This window comes from Paralichthys olivaceus, chromosome 11 (assembly GCF_024713975.1).
Source record: "Paralichthys olivaceus isolate ysfri-2021 chromosome 11, ASM2471397v2, whole genome shotgun sequence".
Classification (NCBI taxonomy): domain Eukaryota; kingdom Metazoa; phylum Chordata; class Actinopteri; order Pleuronectiformes; family Paralichthyidae; genus Paralichthys; species Paralichthys olivaceus.
In genome coordinates, this window is record NC_091103.1 from 2600846 (window position 1) to 2621986 (window position 21141).

General features: G+C 41.9%; 1 protein-coding gene across 4 annotated transcripts in view; it reads right to left on the minus strand.

The window, feature by feature from the left end:
* Positions 1 to 21141, minus strand: part of bcas3 (BCAS3 microtubule associated cell migration factor) — a 258376-nt gene that overhangs the window by 211154 nt on the left and 26081 nt on the right. For all 4 annotated transcript variants that reach the window (XM_069533987.1, XM_069533988.1, XM_069533989.1 and 1 more), the window contains exons 8-13: positions 18183 to 18290; positions 18012 to 18088; positions 14836 to 14912; positions 14155 to 14238; positions 10339 to 10509; positions 6251 to 6344 (exon numbers count right to left, since the gene is read on the minus strand). In XM_069533987.1, the coding sequence (XP_069390088.1) occupies positions 6251 to 6344; positions 10339 to 10509; positions 14155 to 14238; positions 14836 to 14912; positions 18012 to 18088; positions 18183 to 18290 (611 nt within the window). The remainder of the gene's footprint in view (positions 1 to 6250; positions 6345 to 10338; positions 10510 to 14154; positions 14239 to 14835; positions 14913 to 18011; positions 18089 to 18182; positions 18291 to 21141) is intronic.

A 21141-nucleotide genomic window follows, 5' to 3' on the forward strand; every position in this document is an offset into this window, starting at 1 on the left:
TATCACGTTGTGGGGCTCAATTGAACGCCCACAGGAGGAAATACAGATGTGAAGTGTAGATACATAACTGATCATCTGCTTCCCACTACATTGGAGTGGGTTATAAACCATTAACTAAACATGTTACCTACTGTTTTCACAAGCTAAAAACTTTGTTAAATGATCGTGTATAAGAGCCTAAGATTCGTGTAGAGAAAAATAAGTCAAATGGGCAGACCAGAGGATGAACCCATTCACTTTGCAGAGTTTGGCGCTTTACTCTAGCACCACCATCCGACTAAAAGGACTGACTTTTTTACAAGAGATCTTCTGGAGGAAAAAGTGAATTCTCCCGAGGTAAAACCTAACGGATGTATTAAGTAATTTGATAACATGCTCCATGTTAGTGCCCCATTCATTCCTATAGCCAGCTTCTCATTGGGTGCATGTGCTGCAAAAGGGTTTTGCGTGCACACTAGAGTCCTTGCCTGACTTCACGCTGGCTCCCTCAACACATAATAATTTGGTGTTACAGCTGTTTAAACTTTCTGAATTTTATGTTCGATGGATCAAATTCTAACAATACAAAACTTATTTTGGAAAATTCCGAAAAATGTTTTTTTCCCTTTTAATTTCCTCTTCTTTATTTTACAGCTGCTCCTTTTGTGATGATAACATATAGAATTCCATAGCACTGCATGGCCAATGAGCCACAGTCACCTCACCAGCCAGCACTATTTTGGGTTGGGGTGGAAGGGTGTTGCTGGGGGGGGGGGGTTAAACCCGTTTGATCATAATGACACACTGGTCGTTACCAGATTTGTCAGAACGACATTTTTCCACCCAACCCCTTTAAATTCTAGGGTGCAATAAACATTGCAAGCGTTGCCTCCTTAGGGCATTTACACTTTTCACTATTCAATCAAGGTCAAGAAATAATGAATGTTTTATTTTGTAGCACTGACACTATCATGACATCACTATGAAGTCATAAATTGACATCTTACAGTGTAGTAATGTGAACACCTACATCTTATTAAATCAAATCAATCATATGCTATAAAGGTTACATGATGAAGTCATTATGAAATGGTATTATTACAGGATAAAAAAGTTAGCATCCATTTACTTAGCATTTGCTTTTCCTCACTTTTTATTATTGGATGAAATTGAATTTTTTATTTTTTTTTGCTTTCTTGATCCCAACAAATTACTGTAAATAATCTGCTGTCAATATTCATTCCCATAAATTTGTTTCCTGGCTATTTGTTTATTCGGCGTTTCACACTGCCGGTGGATGATATCATCACCTCTTGGATGAGGATACATTTGGTGAGGTCTCTGTTGTGGCCGTGGGCTGCTCTTCATACGCAGCAGACATGTCTGACATCTCATACAAGTTTAGTGGTCGTTTTGATAACCAGAGTTAGACAGTCTGGCAGTGCACGACTTTGTACCATCATGTGTCTTATCTAGCTGTAATGCTGTTTACACTGCAGTTACGCAGATGTCCACAAAGGCAAAAAAAAAAAACTCACTTTCTGTTCAGCTGAGTGGTTTTACAGGCAAAGATTCAGAAATTGTACAATGACATCACCTCTGCTCGTCATTGAGATGCTTCTTTGGTTTGAATCGTCAAACGAATAAACTCTGGTAGGAGACGTTTGTCAAGTGCAACATGTCTCAAATATAATATGGTAACAATAAAAAAAAATGAAGCAGGAGGACATTACTTAATCAGAATTACCATCAGATTCCCGACTAAATATTACTCTAAACTTTCGACCGTATGCTCAAACAAGTAATATTTAGAGTTAGAATGGGACTCATTAGAACTTGTACCTCTACCAAGTCCTGTTTATCCACTTAAATTCAATCAATCGGTACCAAATTACACACTCATGTAGAAATCAGTCCCCTAATTATATCAGACTAGATATCAGCAAGTCTTTAATTCAGACTTAACAAATTATAGATGGGGTAACTTTTACAGAAGTTATATACAAATGTTTTAGCCATTATGTGCAAACATAGATTTTTCCTAAAGTACAAACATACATTTGTGCCCAAACAAGCACAATTTCCGTGGATTCTGGTTCATGGCCAGTAATCCAGAAAGAATTGTCACTGTATTTCTTGATATGGATATATTTGAAGAAAACCACATCATGTCATCAGACAAATTCACATCAAAAGTAATGGACAAAACCTTAAAGTACTTTCTTGCCCTCTCTGTCTCTGCTGGCACGGCAGCATACACAGCTGAGCAACAAGTCTGAGCTTTGACAACTTCTTTAACAACGACAGATTCATCATGCCACTAAAAACAGAGACATAATGATTACCATCAACATCATCATTATGATTACCCAACAACAATGGTCAAAGTCAAATCCAGAGCCAGGGGAACAGCCCACGTTGTCCCCAGTAAAAATAATGGGAGAAGAAGCTGCTGTAAATTACATCAGAGCAGGCCGGGAGCGCTAATTACTGTCTTGGTGTGAAGACACAACTCAATCCGTACTGAATGTGTGGCCGAGCGAAGCTGCTTGTGTGTGGGAATTCCCCTCGTGTTCAACATGTGCGTGTGGGTCTCGGGTTTTTCAGCGACGGCCTGGTTTCTTTCACACATCAGTGAGATGGAGAGACGGAGTTATTACACCACGGAGAGCTGCCTTCATGGCACAGCTGCCTCAATGGTCAGGCTCAACGGGCCAGGCTAGTCATTAGACTGGCCTGTTACTAAATCAGGGATATGGTTTATGGGACAGTTCCGTGTGGAGAGAGATTTAGTCTTGATTCATCTGCCATTACTCCTGGCTTTGATCGGGCATTCAAAACTTCCATATTCAGAACATTTAGATGGCTGCACAAAAATCAAGCTGTGAATCTGTGGCGGGCTGATGGGGTTTGTGAGTCTGAAAAAAAAGGGGGGGGGTGAATGAGAGTGTTCACAGCACAAGGGTCTAAAAGTATACACCAGGATCCAGTTCAAACACCAGTGATGTGACTGGTTCATGGTTAAAAATACAGGCAGTAAGAAATGTTTTGGGGAAAAAAGTGATAGCAACCGAATAATTAACATAAACAGGATCTTTCTTCTGACCAGACGGAGATTATGTGTCTGGTTGTGTGTAACTGGATAGTGGGAAAAGTATTGTATGTTATATGAACAAACTCTAGGGCCGCAGAGTTTGTTCTGGACGTAGAAAACATTTTATAAACTGTTTTACACGTTTATTTGTTCAGATACACTGCTCACTACAACCGTGTATAAAGTTTTATTAGCTCCACTCTGACTATAATATTAAAATACTGCTCACACATCAATGCATCAACATATAATTCAACACAGTGAGCTGTTTTCCATAATTCATATTTTTAGTTTTAATAATTACATATGTGTGTCTTCTCGAAATCTATGCAAGTTTGATTGAGTAAAGTTTCTACATGCAGGAGCGCAACATGTCATGAACATGTTTACGTTGTGGTGTTGCTATTGATCTGGATACTTCTTCTATAACTGCATGTAAAGCACTTGCTGCTCATCAGCCTGAGTACGACTGAAGAGAAAGAGAATAAAAACCTGAGGGTGTGGCCTTGCACGGTTGCTGGATCAATCACTCCATCTAGTGCCACTCACAGTCAAAAGAAATGCACAAGCTGTTGGACAATCTGCCATCAAAACGTGAGTGTATTTTGACCTTGGCATCGTACCTATTAATCAAGTCAAGGATCGTTAAGGACAAGTGAAGAGGACGAGACGAGAAAGAAAACAAGCACACACACACTGCAGCTGTTAAAGAGAGTGCTTTGCCACTGCACTTCATCTGCGTCCCTCTAATTACACCACTAGGAATAGATCCACACATCCACCGAAGCGCCACAAAGCGCCAGCCGCCACACCAAGAGCTGGCGGCCACCGGTCCGCCCTCTGTAGAGCCTCCAACACACACAAGCCACTGGGGTTTCTTACATAACTCTTCCCAGCCAAAACTTCTGGGCTTTCCAGGCTCTGTTTGAGTCATATCATTGTTTCCTGGTAAGTCTATCCGTCGGGTTTCTGCCATGTTGAGCTTGACCACTGTGAAGGGAGCCTCGGTAGGGCCAGGAAGGTAGTTCAGTAAAAGGCACTTCCCCTCACTTCACGTGGAGCCAGACCAGCGAAGGCATCGCTCAGGATTTGGGTTCTGATCAAATCAAGAGGCCTGTAATTATGGGACGGTCCACACCAGCTAGCTTCGAAATGAAAATGGATAAAAGAATAAACAATGATGAAAGGAGTTCTGGATTGTGGAAAAGAGGAGTTACTCTGCCTCTGTTGAAATTCATTCTAATCTCATTACATGCCCCTAACTGCAACCAAAGAAGAGGGAAATCTGTGTTTTCAGGCTACACTTGTGGTGCCGCTTTTGGTTGTAATTTAAACATTTATTAGTGATTTAGATGTGGCTCAGAGTAAATGAGTCAGAAAGATTAAAAGTGTGTTTGGAATTTTGAAGCGGACTGTGCCCTGTGGAAAATGTCACGGGGGGAATCTGTCAACTCCCTGACTCAGCATTTCACAACACACTGAATCTAAATGTACTAGATGTGCTAAATGTACTGAGTTGTTTGATGCTGCTGAGCGTGCACTTGTGTAGCGCTCTCTGGCCTGGATGTTAAAGGAAAGAAGGTTAAAAAATAAAAATAAAAATGTCACTGATGACACTAGAAATGAGGACAAAGGCACTTTGGTCTTGACTATCCACCTCAAAAATGTAGCAGCATTATTCATTGGTTTGTTTTGCTCTGTCTTTGTGTGGTTCTCTGGACGATCTCCACTTGCTAAGCTGCGGTGGAAAAATAATACATTTGCAGTAAAACGACTTCGGAAAATACCTAATTAGTTTGTCTGACACAGACGATGAGGCCTCATATTAGCCTCAGATATAGGAATGTATTTCAAATGCAGCACAGGGACTATACATTTGTTAGACTGATTTTTTTTTTTTAGGGCAAATCAACTCGAAATTGCACGATCTTGTGCATTGATTGTAGTTTTCAGTTCACACTATAGAAATTCAGTTTTAATGCTACTTTTAATGAGTCGTTATAGGTTTAGTTTGAGACAGAACGTTGGTGGAGGGACGTATTCTTTGAACGTCTGTCTAGTTCTTTAAGAAACTAAAAGGACTACAACTGGGAGACATAAATTATAACCTTGCGTGTTCACAGTTCCAGTACTTTAGTGAACTTTTAAGCAGATTTTGTATCATTAAATATTTTTTTGTGAGGTGGGAGCGGGAAGGAGATCCAAACAACCACGTCTTGTCTGTCTTTGTCTTCAATATCATCCTGTTCCTGCTTGGATGGAGCTGTGAAGTTTAGTCATATACGTCTGGGTAAGTGACGGATTCTTGGGGCCTGAAGGTCATGGGGTGAGAGCCATCGCTCAACAGCTCCTTTATTAACCACACATGCACACACAACACACACCACACACAGCACAGGAGTATCAGGGACACTCACAACCCAACACATCCAATACAAACTGACGAGGTTGCCTGTTCACACTGACAAAGCATCTACTGTCCCTTTCTTTTTTCAGGTGGAGGTCAGCAATGCTCGGAAAGTGGGAACGGAGATACCAAAGTTAAATACTCACACTGATACATTCAATCATTGAGTACATCAGCACAGTGTCGAGGTAAGTAAATATTTTGGATACGGGTGAGAAGAATACCTTCGCTGAAACGTATTCCATAGAGCTGGTTTATATTTGTATGAAATATAACAGGAACAAACATGTGAATAAACGTTTAGGTCAGCTTAGGCCAAACAGTTCACGGTAAGAATGTTCCACCGGTGACAAGTTGCTCAGGCTGAAAACAAAAAGATTTTTAACTGCTCTGTTCAGTCGGTCACAGTGAGTTGCTGTTCACATTATACTGGACGTTTGCACTTCTTTTTAAATTAAATATAAAAGTTTGAATGATAAAACAAATATTTTACTTCATGATTCACACAATAATATTCATCCAAGTAAAACTTCTCCTTTCTCAGAAGTTTTTTATTTTTTTAAATTTTTTTTTATAGAAAGCAAATAATAAAGCAAGTGGGTGTAAATTATCACTGTAGGCTTATTTCACATAAACGAAAAGAAATGTGATATGTCCGTATTTCTGTCTTCTGAACTGTTCCAGCTCCTTCCTAAAAACATCTGCGTGTGTGTGTGTGTGTGCGTGCGGACATGTGTGTGTGTTTTTGTGTATGCGTAAGTGTGTCTTACCACTGGGGTTGAATTGCATGCAGGATATGGGTTTGTCATGAGCTGGGAAGTGAGCCACCACTCCCTCTCCGTCTGAGTCCTCACTCACCACGACCTGTAGGGTACACACACACATACACATACACATACACACACACACACACACACACACACACACACACACACACACACACACAGAAAGAAAAAAAGTCCAAATCATTTTCTAACAATATGAACATTAAACCAGAATGGGACTTTCCCCTGAGCTGCAGGATTTCACTTAACAGTTTGGTTTGGTTTGATATCATCACCACAGCAGTGTTCTTCAACATCACACCACAGCTAAATAGCTGGAGGTTAAACTCATTTCTGAATGTGCCGTTGCCCTCTCGTGGCTGGAGTATAATTCTAGATTAGAGATTCATTATAGGCTACAAATTTCAAAATTGCGGCAATCTAATAATCCAATCTACGCTACTGACAACATATAAAAGAAAACAATAGCCTGATGTAAACAGCAATAACAAACCCGCTAAGGAATCATCTGGGCAGATTATATTGCTGAGATCTCAAAATTAATATCTCAGCATCTGGTAAACACTTTATATCCACTAAGACCTTTCTGTGTACACGACAAGTGCATGCCCAGTGTACGTAAAACTGATTTGGGGACAAAATGCTTGTTCGGCATGCTTGTTTTTGTTTTTATGTAGCCTGATTCTCACCCCTCCTTTCCATTTTCCTGTGACTGGATATCAGCCAGAAGAGGGCTGGGTCGACAAAACAGCCTTTAAGTCCAAGCTAACTAGCTTAACTCCTCCGTTTACTTCATTTACACCCTACACTAACGTTTGGCTCAGCTGCTCTGGCTGGCCGGTCAAAGAACACGGAGGGATGAAATAGTTTAGATGGACATTGTTTTGATTTTAGTGTGGATGTGGTCTGCCTGCACCGCCGTCACCGAATAAATTATGAAACATCACAATCTATTAGGGTTGGTTGTCCAGTAAAAGGCTGTACTGAGACCAGTGAGGATGTGGTATGGTCCAACAATGGAGACAAGAATATGAACAAATTTACTTTGGCAATAATGTGGTTTTTCACATGTGGGTTTGACAATACCCTATGACAGTGGGTTTTCCCGTAAATAAGAAAAAAACTGGCCACAGCTGACATTGGCTTGCTACTTCTGACACTTTCCTCAGAAAATGTAATTGTTTGTCACTTTTAAGGCCGCTCCCAAATCTCTGCATGAAATCCGTTGTCAAAATTGGGACAGATCAAACAAAAGCCAAGATGAGTTCAGGCAGAAAACCTCTTTTGCCACCAAGACAGATTAGAAATAGGCTTAGTCCTAAACACGAGGCCACACTGTGCATGAGAACGAGAGAGAAAACATACAAAGAGTCATATTTAGCTGCATTACTGCATTAATGATGTCAGCATGAACTTACTTCACATAACTAGAGTCCAAACAACAAACTGCCTCTAAAGTTAAAAGTCTAAAGGGGTTTCATCTCAGACTACAAGTAAAAGGAAAACTGATGTGAGAATAGGATGAAGGAAAGAGTCTGTGACATGAAGCAGATCACTTTTATTACGCTGCAGGCAGACAATGTTGTTCTGTGAGGGAATCCTGCTGGAGCCCCTTTGAAACAAGAGTGTCCTCCAGACAACCAAGCCTGTTACACAGGAGAGCGTGTGTGTGTGTGTGTGTGTGTGTGTCATGAAGCTGCTGTCCCAAATAAGGACTTTCAAAGCCTGCAGGAGATGAGAATATCCTGAACTACTACGCTGACATAGGGTCTCACCTCATATTCCTGGCCTTTCCCAATTCTCAAAAAAAAAAAAATCACCTAGAAACCACCCCCTTTGTCTTTCTCTCAACCCGCCCTTACCGCCTCCATCACCCTCCATTTCTACTCCACTCCTAGCTTTCCCCTCCCTGCCGTCACGGCCCAGTCAGTGTTTATGGCCAGTGTATGGTTACAGTGTGTCGGCCGGTGACAGAGTGCAGGCCTGCTTCTGAAGGCTTAGGTCTAGCTTATAAGACAACACTGACTACAGGGCCAGCTAGGAGAGAAGGAGAAGGCAGGGAGTTTGTGTGTGGTGACTACATCACCGACAAACTGTGCTGTGTATGCTAACACGGCTCATTAAAAATGTGACAGCTACTGCAGTATGATTAATCTTGGTTTAGAGTGGCTGCCGGAGAATCCAAGGATTCAAGTTTTGAATGATTTTGTGGACATTAAGGTAACTTGGCACGGTTCAAACCGTGAGTGGGGTTAGACTGATGTACCGTATGTATATTCACTGTGCCCAGGTCAAGCCTCACTGTGAGCTATCGAGAATTTTACTGAGCAATATCCATATTTCCATTTCTATTTTAGATTGTGTGCAAATCGTTCTCTTTATGCAATTTGGGTGAGCATTTGATTTGATTGATTTTCAATGAATGAAAATTGACATCCTGTTACGTAGCATATTCAGTGCAGAGGCCCAAGCTGTCGGTGCTGCCAAAGGTTCTGCAGGGAAACATCGCTGAAGGACACAGATAATTGTGTCTGAGGTTCATTTCGTGTTTGTACTTTAGTATAACCTTGGACATGTGGCACCGTTGCTTACCAGCGAGAAGGTTCTGTGTTCCTGCCACAATCTAAACACATGCAGCTCGGGTGAATTAGGGATCTGTTCATAAGTGTGAACATGGTCTCTTACCAAGTGTCAGCTAAGATGAGTGCTAGCATTTTTTCTCACTTTCCTACATTTAAACACTACTTATGGTATAATGTTTGCGTCCTCACTTTACTTTTAGTGCCTAAAATATTTACTCAGCGCTTTATGTGCAGAAAAAAAGCTGACAAATGCAATGTCAAGACCTCATCTGACACATGGTACACTTCCGAGCTTCATGTGAGGTTACTGCATACTAAGAGCCAACTGTTTACAGAGTGTCTCTATAACCCAGGGCTGCTAAAACAGCCACGTTTGGCTAAAAGCTCGGCTGTTAAAATATGCAGCAAATCTAAGTCACACCTTTCAGTGAGGTATGCGGAGTGAGGTGAACGAGTGTGAGTATGTTCAAGCCGCAGGGGAAAAAAGCCGACCTGGAAGATTTTCCAGTTTCCCACAAAGCCGCAGAGGCCAAAGTTATGTTTACCTGGGTCACACATGACAAGAGCAGAGAGGAAAGAAGCCAAGACCAAATGTATGCCAATTTAATCTTGTGTGTGTGTGTGTGTGTTCATGCATCATGTATATAAAGGGCCCAGTTGAGGGGAAATGTAAGTATTTAGAGGGCTAGCAATGCAGTGAAGCTGACATTCAATTAAGTAGGATGGTCACCTGGTAACAGTTTCTGGTTAACCACCAAGCAGGCTCCAAAAAGGGAAACTGAGTGAGCTCACATCAGCTTTAGTTTAAGATTGTGCAGTGAGGGGGGGGGGCTACAGGTTTTAAAGAACCGTATCCAACCTTCTATCCTTCAAGAATCATAGTGATAAAAATCTTTATATTCATATTATCTTGTTATTATCTTGGTGTTTTGATGATGGTGTTGGTGAAGAGCAGCGTTTAACATTATACTACAGAACAATTGGGATCTGACGACAACAAAGACCTAATTTTTCATCTTCAGCTCGAATCCTCTAAATGCACAGTTGATTCAGGTTTCTAACTTTTATTTGTCACCAATCTTTACACTCAGTATTGTTGCAGTGTTGCCAAAGTCAATGACGGTGATCTCAGTTCTTAAAAGATGATTTCTTTCTACAGATACTGTTCTGAACTTCATCTCAAAGTACTCTGAAATTCAGTCTCTCACCCTCAAACTATTGATGCGAGAAACTTGCGACCCTCATTATCTCCGGAGGTTGTTGAAGCACACAACGGAAATTCACTGAGTTTGTTGAGAAAATCACCAATGAGCACATGTCCTAATGTTTCCTGTCGTGCTGTAGATCGACCTGCTGCAACGGATGCTGTCATGAAAAAGTGATTATCGTCTTAACGGTCATGTGGGGACAAATTTAAAAGTATAACTACCGTGTTCAAATCCAGTATTATTATACCTATAACAATACCAGGTAGAAGCACACTTGACTAACCTGTCCTTCGCCAACATTGTGTGTGTCAATGATGGTGACCACACCGGGGTTGTGGGGGCTACGGCGGCTCGTGTTGTGAGGTGTGCCCTCCTCATCTGGAGTGCCTGCCGGTATGGTGCCTGCCAACTGCGTGACCACTTTACCCACCATAGTCAGGCCTGTCTTTAGAGTCTGGAAGAAAAGCAAAAACAAGATTAGATTTGTGCTTAAAAATCAAATCAACACATAATAAAAAGCATTGACACTGTCTGCACATATGTGATATACTGTATTTAATGATAATTCTCTTAGATTGAAACTGCTGATGGGATGGAATCTGAGCAAGACAGCTGCCAGGTACACGGGTGTATGTACAAATGTAATGTACAATGCTCTGTGTGTGTCTCTGGTGTCTCTGTGTGCATGCACCATGTTCACTTGATGCCTGCTGATAACGTGTAGTGCAGATGACTTGTAGCCACACAAGACACCCAAGTGTGTGTGTGTGTGCGTGCGGGCGCGTGCTCCTCTGTGTCCGTTTAAGGCCCAGCCAGGGTGTCTGGCTCAAACACACCTCTGTGGCTCGATCGAGGGAAATGGATAGTGCTGCTTAAGTGGAGTCTATCTCACCTACTACACTGTCTTTTGCTAATGGAGTCCAACGCGTGTGACTGTGTGTCTTTGTGTGTGTAAGCGCCAAAGGGGCCCCGGAGAGCCTAATCAGGCATTCAGACTAGGCGGCCCTGTCAATAGAGTGTGGCGCCTTGCGTTTGTTGGGTCTGAGGATCACCCACTGTCTCTCTTTGCCACTTGGCCAGGCACACTAACAGTGTCTGCTGCCTGTGTGTGTGTGTGTGTACGCCTGCATTTGTGTGTGTGTGTGAGATTCCACAGGAGCCATCAATTATTAAGGGAGGCGTTTGGCTCCTAATTGATCAACACTAATGTGTTTTCTAATCACTGCAGTTGTGGAGTTCTTAGTGGTAGTCCAAACAGGGGCTATTGATCTGCCGGTGGAGAGGGGGAGTCTGGAGGCAGATCATGTCTGAACAACACATGAACACATATACACACACATACACAACACACACAGTTATGGCCCGATGTCGCCATCTAAACAAATTACATCCTTATTCTTCAATCATACACCCAGGAGTGATAGGTAACAGGACTGATGTGATTTACGGTGAGCAGATTTAGAATCGGGAGTCCAGTTGGTCAGAGCCGTTGCACTCACTCTTTTATCCTTTTTATAAACAAAAGCCATTACAATTTAATGCAACCCCCCCTCCCAAACCCCCACCCTTTTTGTTTCCATGTCTCTGGACGTCAGCACTAAGAGCCAGCGTGTCGCGCCACAAGCCAGAAGGAGATACCTTGTCATCCATATTGAGATATATGGTCCTAAATGAGGAGAGGGCAGGCGAGCAGACTGCCTGTCTGCATATCAATACCCCCCGGCCATTGTCTACTCCTTACCATGCTGCTAATCTGTTTGTGTCAGGGTTGTTTTTGAATGTACACCTTCATTAGCCTGCTAATGACACTTCTCTCACAACAGCAGCTAGGACTTGTAAGGTAAGGGAGGATACACTTGCTCTTTGTAAATCAATTAGCATCTTCTTTGGGACCGAATGGATAAACACACTAGAACCATATGAGGAGCTAGCTAGTTAGCATGTGTTTGCGAGCAGCTAAATCAGACCAGGAATGAATGTCATCTGGTATCAAAGGGGGCTTTTGGGTGTTAGTGAGAGTCACTCCCCTGTGGAGATGAGTGAAACAAGACCGTGAGAGTGGAACAGATTACAGCGGTATAAAAAAACAGATAGGCAGGTTGATGAAGTGTCTCATAAGCTCAGCACCAGTTAGCAGGGCGCACCAGGTGGATCCAATGTCAGCACATTTAGAGATGGTGTAGGCAGAACGTGAAATACTGTGTCATGAGCCTTTCAAAGAACGTGGTGGCTTAAGAAAGAGTAGACCTTCTAACTACAGCCAGACAGTAACTACTTTCTCCAAACTTTTAAAGATAATGGAAAACTACATGGTGCCAGTCCTCCTGTGGTGAGAAATGGCAAAAGATATGATTTTAAAACGTAAAGGTGCAGACTGGAGTTTGTTTTACTTACCCAATTTAGGAGTCTATAGCGATCTCGAAACATCTTTTGTTAATTGTTATATTCGCAAACAAAACTCGCATTTGAATGCTTTTACTAACAGAACGTGGGGACGTGAGAGTACATGTTTTTTTTATCCCACACTGTTCTGTTTCAGGATATTTGCTTTGAAATGCAACTCCTCAGTAAACCCTGTGAAGCAAATCAATTCAGTCAAACTAGCCTCATACACCATGTCCTGCTGTATGAATAAGATTCATTCTGAAGGGCAGTGGGCTGCTAAACCAAGCTAGTCCCTGGATGTGTAGTTCATATAGCAAGTGTCATCGACATGGTTAAAACAACTGAGAAACCAGAGCTGGAAATATGGGGTTTATTTTTTCCATTAATAAAAACACAAAGAAATTGCAAACCAGCCAGCGTAAGTGTTGCTGCAACTCCTGACTGATTTTAAGATCGTGGGAAACCCATTTTTAATCTTCTAACCTTCAAAACGCACACACGGGACGATCTTGCCAGAATAACAGACCACACGTTTGTAGGAAACGATTTCCAGAGACTTGAAATCTCTCAGAAACCTTCAATATCAACTTTTTCTTGATTTTTTTTAAGACTGTTGGCAAGCAACTTCTAAGTATATTACCGCCACCTGCTGAACTGGAGTGTGGAACACTTGTGCGATTAAACGCGACTTGAGAAGAAAAACAAAATGTGGTCATGGCTGAGAGGACATAGTCCTCTAAGTAGTAATGTTATTTTTAGTCACAGCCGAACGAGAACACAACATCCGGTTGGTGATGGTTTCCGAGCAGCTCCCTCTTTCGCGCTATTGTGGGTTTCTGTCTGAGCCAATTATTGGAGATTGGGGAGGCTGCGACTGAAATGATAGCATTAAGATTATTTTGTAAAGCCTTCACAAGGAAGGGGCCAATCGGGTCTAAAATCAGCCCGATTATCCTCGTGTGTGCAGGAGCCTTAAGCTGGAAACAAAAAAAGAGCTAAAATGTGAAATGCAATGAAATTAGCTTCTGGCCAACGGCACCAAGAATTTTCACCACTAATTTATGAGAATTAACTGCTGAGATGAACCAGTAAAGCTGAGGTCTTCTGGCCCTTTATTGTTTTTTAGCTTTCGAGCTCTGAAGGCCAAACCAAAAGGAGATGGTCTGGTCTACGGAATTGCTATTTGTGTCACAAGCTTGTCCCGCCCTTATCATTGCATCATTAGCTACTTTGAGCCATGGCACTGACTGAAGCTTATTCGCTTTTGCTACCTTGTGAGCTTCCTCACTGAGATAGGTTAGCCCGAGAAAGCTCCCCTCATTTGATCCTTTGCTGCTGGGTATTGGAAGGACACTTTTCTAGGCTGCATTGGGAGCTTTTGAAAGGAAGCAGCTCCCGAATTGGGACACATCTGACAAGTTCATGTACTGTTTCGGTAAATATCGTTAGTCATAGCAAGACATCTAATCTTCCATCCTCTTCTGTTTGGAAATCAAAATAACTCTTATAATTGATGTGTTGAGCAGTGTGGCTGACTCAGTCTCAGTTAGTTAAACCTCTGTTCAGTCCACCAGAGGTGGTTTAAATGTAGCTCCTTAAGCTAGCCCCTGCAATGATTCTGGTTCACTTTGCCATTCTCTTGAATGGCATATAAGACAGGAAGTCAACAATATAATTGAAAAACAGAAAAGTGTGTCTTTGTGTTGTCACTTACTTTGGCAGCATTGATCACTGTAGCTGTATAGGACTGTGCATTGTCACCACAAGCTCCTCCACGAGACTGGTGACATCTTATCAACTGCAAAAACACGTCCACATTAGTACAAGACATGCATTATAGGTCTACAGAAGATGTATGAAGACAGAATGAGACTATGGAAAGTTCCCAGCTTCACTCTTTGGGGGAAATTTGTTTCTTTTTCGAAGAAACATTGCACAACCACACAGCCAATCTACAGTGATTAAATTCCAAATACAATATCTCTTGACTGATTCTGCCCCAATATTACTCTTGCTATTCATAAAACTACATTTTGTCATTTCTGGAAATCCTCAGGCAGTCACACAAACAGTGGACCCATCTGTCAATTACCTGAGTGGCCCAGCACCAAAACACTATTATGCAATAAATGTATTGCAGAGTGGTTTTTGTAAATACTTAACAATCCCATTAAAGAGAAGAGAACAGAAAACTCCTGTGCATCTGTTGATTTTCAAAATGTTATCATCTCTAGTGGACTCTTCTAGGAATGAGTTGTTTATCCAGAGAGATTAAAGAAGCAGAAAATAGATAAAAATACATTTTTTGGATTGTAAATATGTCGCTTTCCTGATAAGACACTGCCGCAATGAATGAGTGTGTGTGCGTGTGTCTGTGTGTGTCGGTGCACTCTACCTTGTTCTCAGCATAGGCTAGCCAACGGCTTCCGAGAGATATTGGATTGAGGCTGGGGCCAGGGCAAGGATAGCAGCCTGAGAGGACACAAAGTAATTGTGATTAATTGTGTAATTACAACAGAAATAAACATTCATACACATTTTTGTAAATATCCTCGACTAAGGTTTGTCTGAACAGGGGAAAAAAGAAAAACCAAACACATATGCAGGAATTTTCATAAGCCTCCTGCCTGGAGAGTGTCTGTAACCATCTTAAACCATTAATGTGTTTGTGGGGAGTCTCTTGTTTAGGAAGAAAAATCGAGTCTTATGAGGGTGACGTGTTGGTACATGGTGTGCAGAGTATGACCTAATGGAGACTGTGGTACCCAATAAATTGAGGATGACTCCTCTGCTGATTGACCGGCACAATAATCCCTGTGGGGACATGCACACAAACACAATTGCACACATTTACACGCAAACCGAACTGGTGGGATGTCAGCAGAAGTAAAAATAGCAACAAATAACCCTAAGTGACAAACAAAACCCTGTGTTCACTAACAGATAAATGTCTTGGAGATTATAAGAAGGAATTTTCTATTCCCACTCAAACAGATGTGCAAGTAAACAACTGCAAAACAAACAAGAACATAGAGCAATCTTTGACTAACATCGCAACTAAGTTCCAGCATGTCTAAACACACAGGCAACAAAATGTTGATTCAATAATGATCACACATGCTGTGTTGGAGACCATGAACTGTCGTCACACACACACACACACACACACACACACACACACACACACACACACACACACACACACACACACACACACAGCTAATGCATGGAGGTGTGGGGGAAAGGCTTGCTGACAATAATTTAGTGCTCTGGGAGCAGATGAGGTGGAGGCAGACAGTAATGTAGTGTGCTGTGTTAGAGGGCGGGGTGGGTTGGGGTGTTGTGGGGGGAAATTGAGGTAAGCCACAAGGGTTGTTGGTAGCGCCAGAGAAGCCTTTTGTGCCTCTCCAAGGCCAAGGGGAGCCCAGGCGGTGAGATAACATGTGTTTGACATCCTGGGGTGGGGGGGGCAGGAGAGCGTGGGCTGAGTGGGGAGGGGAAACACATGATGGTTGGAATCAAAGGAAGCGTAAGCGGGGATCAGGCTTCAAGAAGGCTGAACCCTATTGCCATGACCAGTACCAAAATAAAGTCTTACACGCAAGCCACCAAGCCAACAGCTTTTCTCACCAACTCAATCCTTACTTTCAACCATCACGCTCTCGACGATCAACATGAAACACATGACAGACCAGACAGAGTGACACAAGCTCTCGCTGTCAAAGGAAAATATGCAGTGAATAAGAAATTACAAAAACAGATTTGGGTGGAACTGCACAAGCTGTGTGCAGCGTGAGTTGTTCACTACACAGTTAAGAGAGCATGAGCAAATCTGATCAGCAGGGCTTTTTTTTGCTTAGGTAGTTCCCAGGTTCTTCTTTTTATGATTTAACGTAAAAGAATAATATAATTTAGATAGCTAAGGAGCTTTGAGGTACAAAATCATCCAGCTCCAAATGTAAAGCCAGGTTAAGATTATCTTTATCAACCAAAATCCCTGGAGCCAGATATGGCACACGGGTTTCCTCAGAGGAGAAACACCACACACCTGTGTGAGTTTCATCGTGTTGGGAAAGCAGAACGCTGTGATGGGAAAGTGAGGTTGACAGCTCTCATTTGGGGGATAATTGCTCAAAAGCTAAGACTTGTAGCTCAGACATTTTCTGCAACAGCCAGGCCAGTCCTATAAATGTGAATGTGTGTCTAATCATTTTAATTTTAGCTCTGTATCAGCTGCTCTTATTTCAAAATGTCAAAAAACTCTGATAATAGTTGTGTCGATGCAACACTGCATTATTCACTTTTCTTTGAAGCACCTAGGCGTGCAAGCATTATGTATGAAAGGTGGTTTTATGCTAAATCTATAACTGGTAAAAAGTGAGAGCAGTGGCAATAATTATTTGCTTCAAAGAGAAAAAGCACAGTAATTATTATTAATATTACATGAAACTTATACTTTACCAGTTGCCACACACATCTTTTTACTGTACCGTAAAAGATAGGTACCAAACCATGATTACTGGGTGTTGTTAAGCTGGACAGGACCATGCAATCAAGATGAACAGAAAAAGAAGGTTTGCCGGTGGTGACTGAGCCGCGGCTCATCAGTCTACACCACTTGAATACAACGTAAGACCATAAACATGAGATGAGCCATGACATCTCCACCACCACATCCCTGGAGAGGAGGACATACGACAGTAGAACATCTGGTCCAACACAGAGGTCTGCGTACCTCACAGAACCCTTTGTTTACTGCTTTTAGGGCCCAAACAGACTGAACGGCATTATGAAAAGGAGGCCCCAGTATTCTGAAACGATTAATAACTATTGAGCATGTTTGGTTTCCTGTGGCCCAGACACTGATATGGAAGGGAGGCAGACAAAGAGGAGACACATTAAAGCCAGCCTGTAAGGTCAGTTTACTCCAGTCAATGACTTAAGTGGACAGCAATGGCCTTGTAATACAGTCTGGCCTTTCTTTCACAGCATCCTTCAGCAGACATGGCAGGTACAGCCAGGAGAATGCAAGAGCTGTGTTGTAAACACTTTTCCTGTGTTGAGCTTCAAATGGAGGGCTCCACATCATGCACTGATAAAAGCATTGCAGTCACGACACACGGCTAGAGAGTACCGCACTGCAGCAGCCTCATAGATTGGCTGTATTACAACCAATGATCTGCTTTGTGTTTGTTTGGCTTGTGTGATGCCAACGTGACAGAGTCACTGATCATGTTTGGCAATGTTAGTGTTAACTTACGTAACAGACACGGTTTGATTGCACTACTGCACATGGTTCAGAACACCGGAGGTTTGTCCCAACGTTTCACGAATACGCTTTTCCAATGACAATAAACTAATAACATTTCATGTGTGACGAAAATCTGATCCAAACAACGATTGATCTTTTTATGTATCAAACAAACGTTCCTCCTTTTGATGCCAGGCAGGAAGTGACAGGTTCGAGGTGTCATACTGCAGTTTCACTTATTTTACAAATACGCTGTGTTGTGCTGACAGCAGGATAAATATCCAACCAGGTCTCAAACATCATGCCTCGTCAATCCTTACTTGTGACAAAGAACTTCTTGGTGAAGGTGCAGCTGTCAAACGCAGCAATCTTCTCTTGCAGGCTCACCACAAGAATACTGGAGGAAGGAGAAAACACTCCATTCAATACAGCAATGTTTAATTTAATTTGCCTGGTATCATTTGATGTACAGTTTATTTTCCATTACATACTGTTTGTTGCAGTGAAGATCATAGATAGGTGTCTTGAACTGAATTGATTTGACCATTTCCCCTGTCCGTAGAGAATACAGGTCAACACAACAGTAGGGGGGGCTTGTCCTGAAAACAGAAAACAGTGATTGTTGTCAGTTTTAACAGTAGATTAAACTTCAGGGCACGATACAGACGTGTGATGACTATTATTTAAACAGACATTTTATAACACATTTAACCAGAAGAGATTGCTAATAAAATCTAAATATTGATAAAAATGTATGTCATCGCCTTTTCTTAGTTTTCTCTCCTTTCTTTTATCAAAAAGTAACTTTACACAGTTTTAACATTCATTTTTGATGAATAGAACTATATAGAACTGTCTACACACCAGCTGTGTACCACTTTTAAGTACAACTGTATCTATGACACTTTGAAATATTAAATTCCACTACCTCTGTCGGTGAGGCTGGCCAATATTAGAAGTCAGATTTATATTCTTTCTTCAGTAATTCTCACTACAGTATCACACTAAACCCCTAAGCACACGCAGAGAGAAAATAAAAACACTGGCCACATTTTGTTCTAACCATCTCTACACTGTTTCCCCCGACAGATCCCTGGAGAACTCATACAGTGTGTGTTTCTCACCGGCCTGCCTCTTCTGAGGACCCACATTGTGAAAGGGAGGAAAATGTAGGGCAAAAGGGGAAATGCTTTGTCATGCAACACATTTGCTAGAAGCCTTTCTATCAACACAGCAAAGAAGAGGGCTACATGAGGCAGGCAGCGGCTGGTGGCAGAGGGAAATTTAAACATAAATCTTAATCAACCAAGCTCCCCCTCTACCATTACCACCCGTCCCCTGTGCCCCTTTCCTCTGTCTGCAAGGAAAGCCTCTGCTGGTCTTCTAGCTCTCTTTCATTCTTGGTGAGGCCTGTGGTGCCGCGTTGGCTGAGGATGCAGGGGTGAAATGTGGTGTTAGTTTTATTTCTTGAGCCACAGGACTAAGTGCTTTCAACAGTCTATTTAGTCTGCTTGTGCATACAGATTGCAGTTATATGCTTCATCAGTCTTTGCATGGACGAACAGGAAGCACTGGCTGGATCTTAAAATTACAACTAAGGTCAAAGTATGTGAAGTTCTCCTGTAAAGAGAAGATTATAAAGTCTAGCTCCTAATAAAAAACAATAATTATGTGCCGCTGTAAAAGAAGAAGGAAACAAATGCTTGCATTGGTTCTATGGAGGCTGTGATGGTTAGGTTAGGAGGGGAGGTTAGGCTGATTTGACAACGTGATCAATGAGGGAACCCCCTTCCTGCTGACTAGAGCCTGTGCAAGACACCATTAGGAAATAACAAGTTTAAACAGTGGACAGCTATTGCCAAGTCCCTGAGGGAAATCTGGACATTATTCAAATGACGAGCTCATAATGGGAAGACTTTCATCCATTACACGATACAGATGACCTCAGCCATGTTGAATATTCCTGCAGAACACCCTGTTCCACTGACCAACTGTCTCAAGGTCTGTCTGCCTTGAAAACCATTACTGCTCCTCCTTTTCTTCTTTATTGTGGAAAAATCTCTGCTTCTCCCATTCTACACTCTGACACATGCACAAACTTTGTGAGGTATCATTGGCAAACAGTGGAGAAAATCACCCATAGTATAGCAAATACTTTAAACGGCCACATAATAGTGAAAATGGAAGCACTTACCGATAAGGAAAGTGGAAAAAGTGTGATACCTGAGCACACTGCTGTTGAACCAGCTTCAGTGGGGCTTTTAATTTGGTGCAGGACCTTGTTTGCATGAAAACTAACATGTCTATAGACTCCTAGAAGTAAATTCTACAACTATGCTAGCAGCTCTCTGAGATTATAGCCTCATCATGCTCACATGTCCACAAATGGCTTAAATCTTTGGCATCCTAACGTTTAGCTGATATAACGTTCACCATGTTTTTCATGATCTTTGTTTAATAACAGTTGCTTTTTAACAGTAAAAACAAAGAACAGCTGAGACTGATAATGTGATGTTGCTAGATGAACTCGGCTATAAAAGGTCATTAAGACTTCTTCAGTGGGAACGTAAAATGCATCCAATAGTTGTCGATATATTTCATTCTTGACTACAGTCATGGACAAACTGACCCCTGGTATAGTCCTTTAAAAATTTATATAAAATGAAATTACACGATTGTAAGAATCTGTCTTATTTGTTTTCAGTTAGGGACACTTAGGAGGATAGCTTCTCTTTGAGAAAGACGGACATTATATGAATAAATAGATGAAGTGTCTGCCAAAAATGTACATTAGCTCCCTACCTCTTCTCAGAAGTTACCAATCACACTGCAGGAATGTCATTGAGAAGGCCCGAAATAAAAGCCATATAACTGCAGCTATAAAATAAGGCTCCACCCACTACAGTGGTCGAATAGAACACTTTCTGTAAACTGTGTGCACAGCTGTCAAAGACTCTGGCACTCTGAGCCGATGCAGGACCATGATTCCAAGCAGCAGCTGACACCACAGACACAAACCGGACTCCATCAGCCAGTGATAAAGCCATCATCCGGCATTGCTAACACTCATCAAAGGCAATACTTTGACACACAATACATTTTTCCTCAATACAAACAAAGGCAGTAACACACACCCTGAGTTGCACGATGAAATAACTGCTAAAACAATATCAAGCAAACATCCTGATGATTGATAAATGAGCTAAACCCATTGGGAGTGTATGTGTCACGTGTGTGTTGGAGAGAGAGAGAGAGAGGAGAGAGAAAGAGAAAGCGAGGGAGGGAGGGAGGGAGGGGGAGAAAGAGAGAGAGAGAGAGAGAGACTGCTTGGATGTTTGCAGAAGTGTGTTCCTGCCTCCAGTCACATTGAATATTTACTGAAGAAGACAGAGGAGGTGCCACAGAGAAAACGATTTGAACAATCCCTGATTCATTTTTCCACCCTGATGG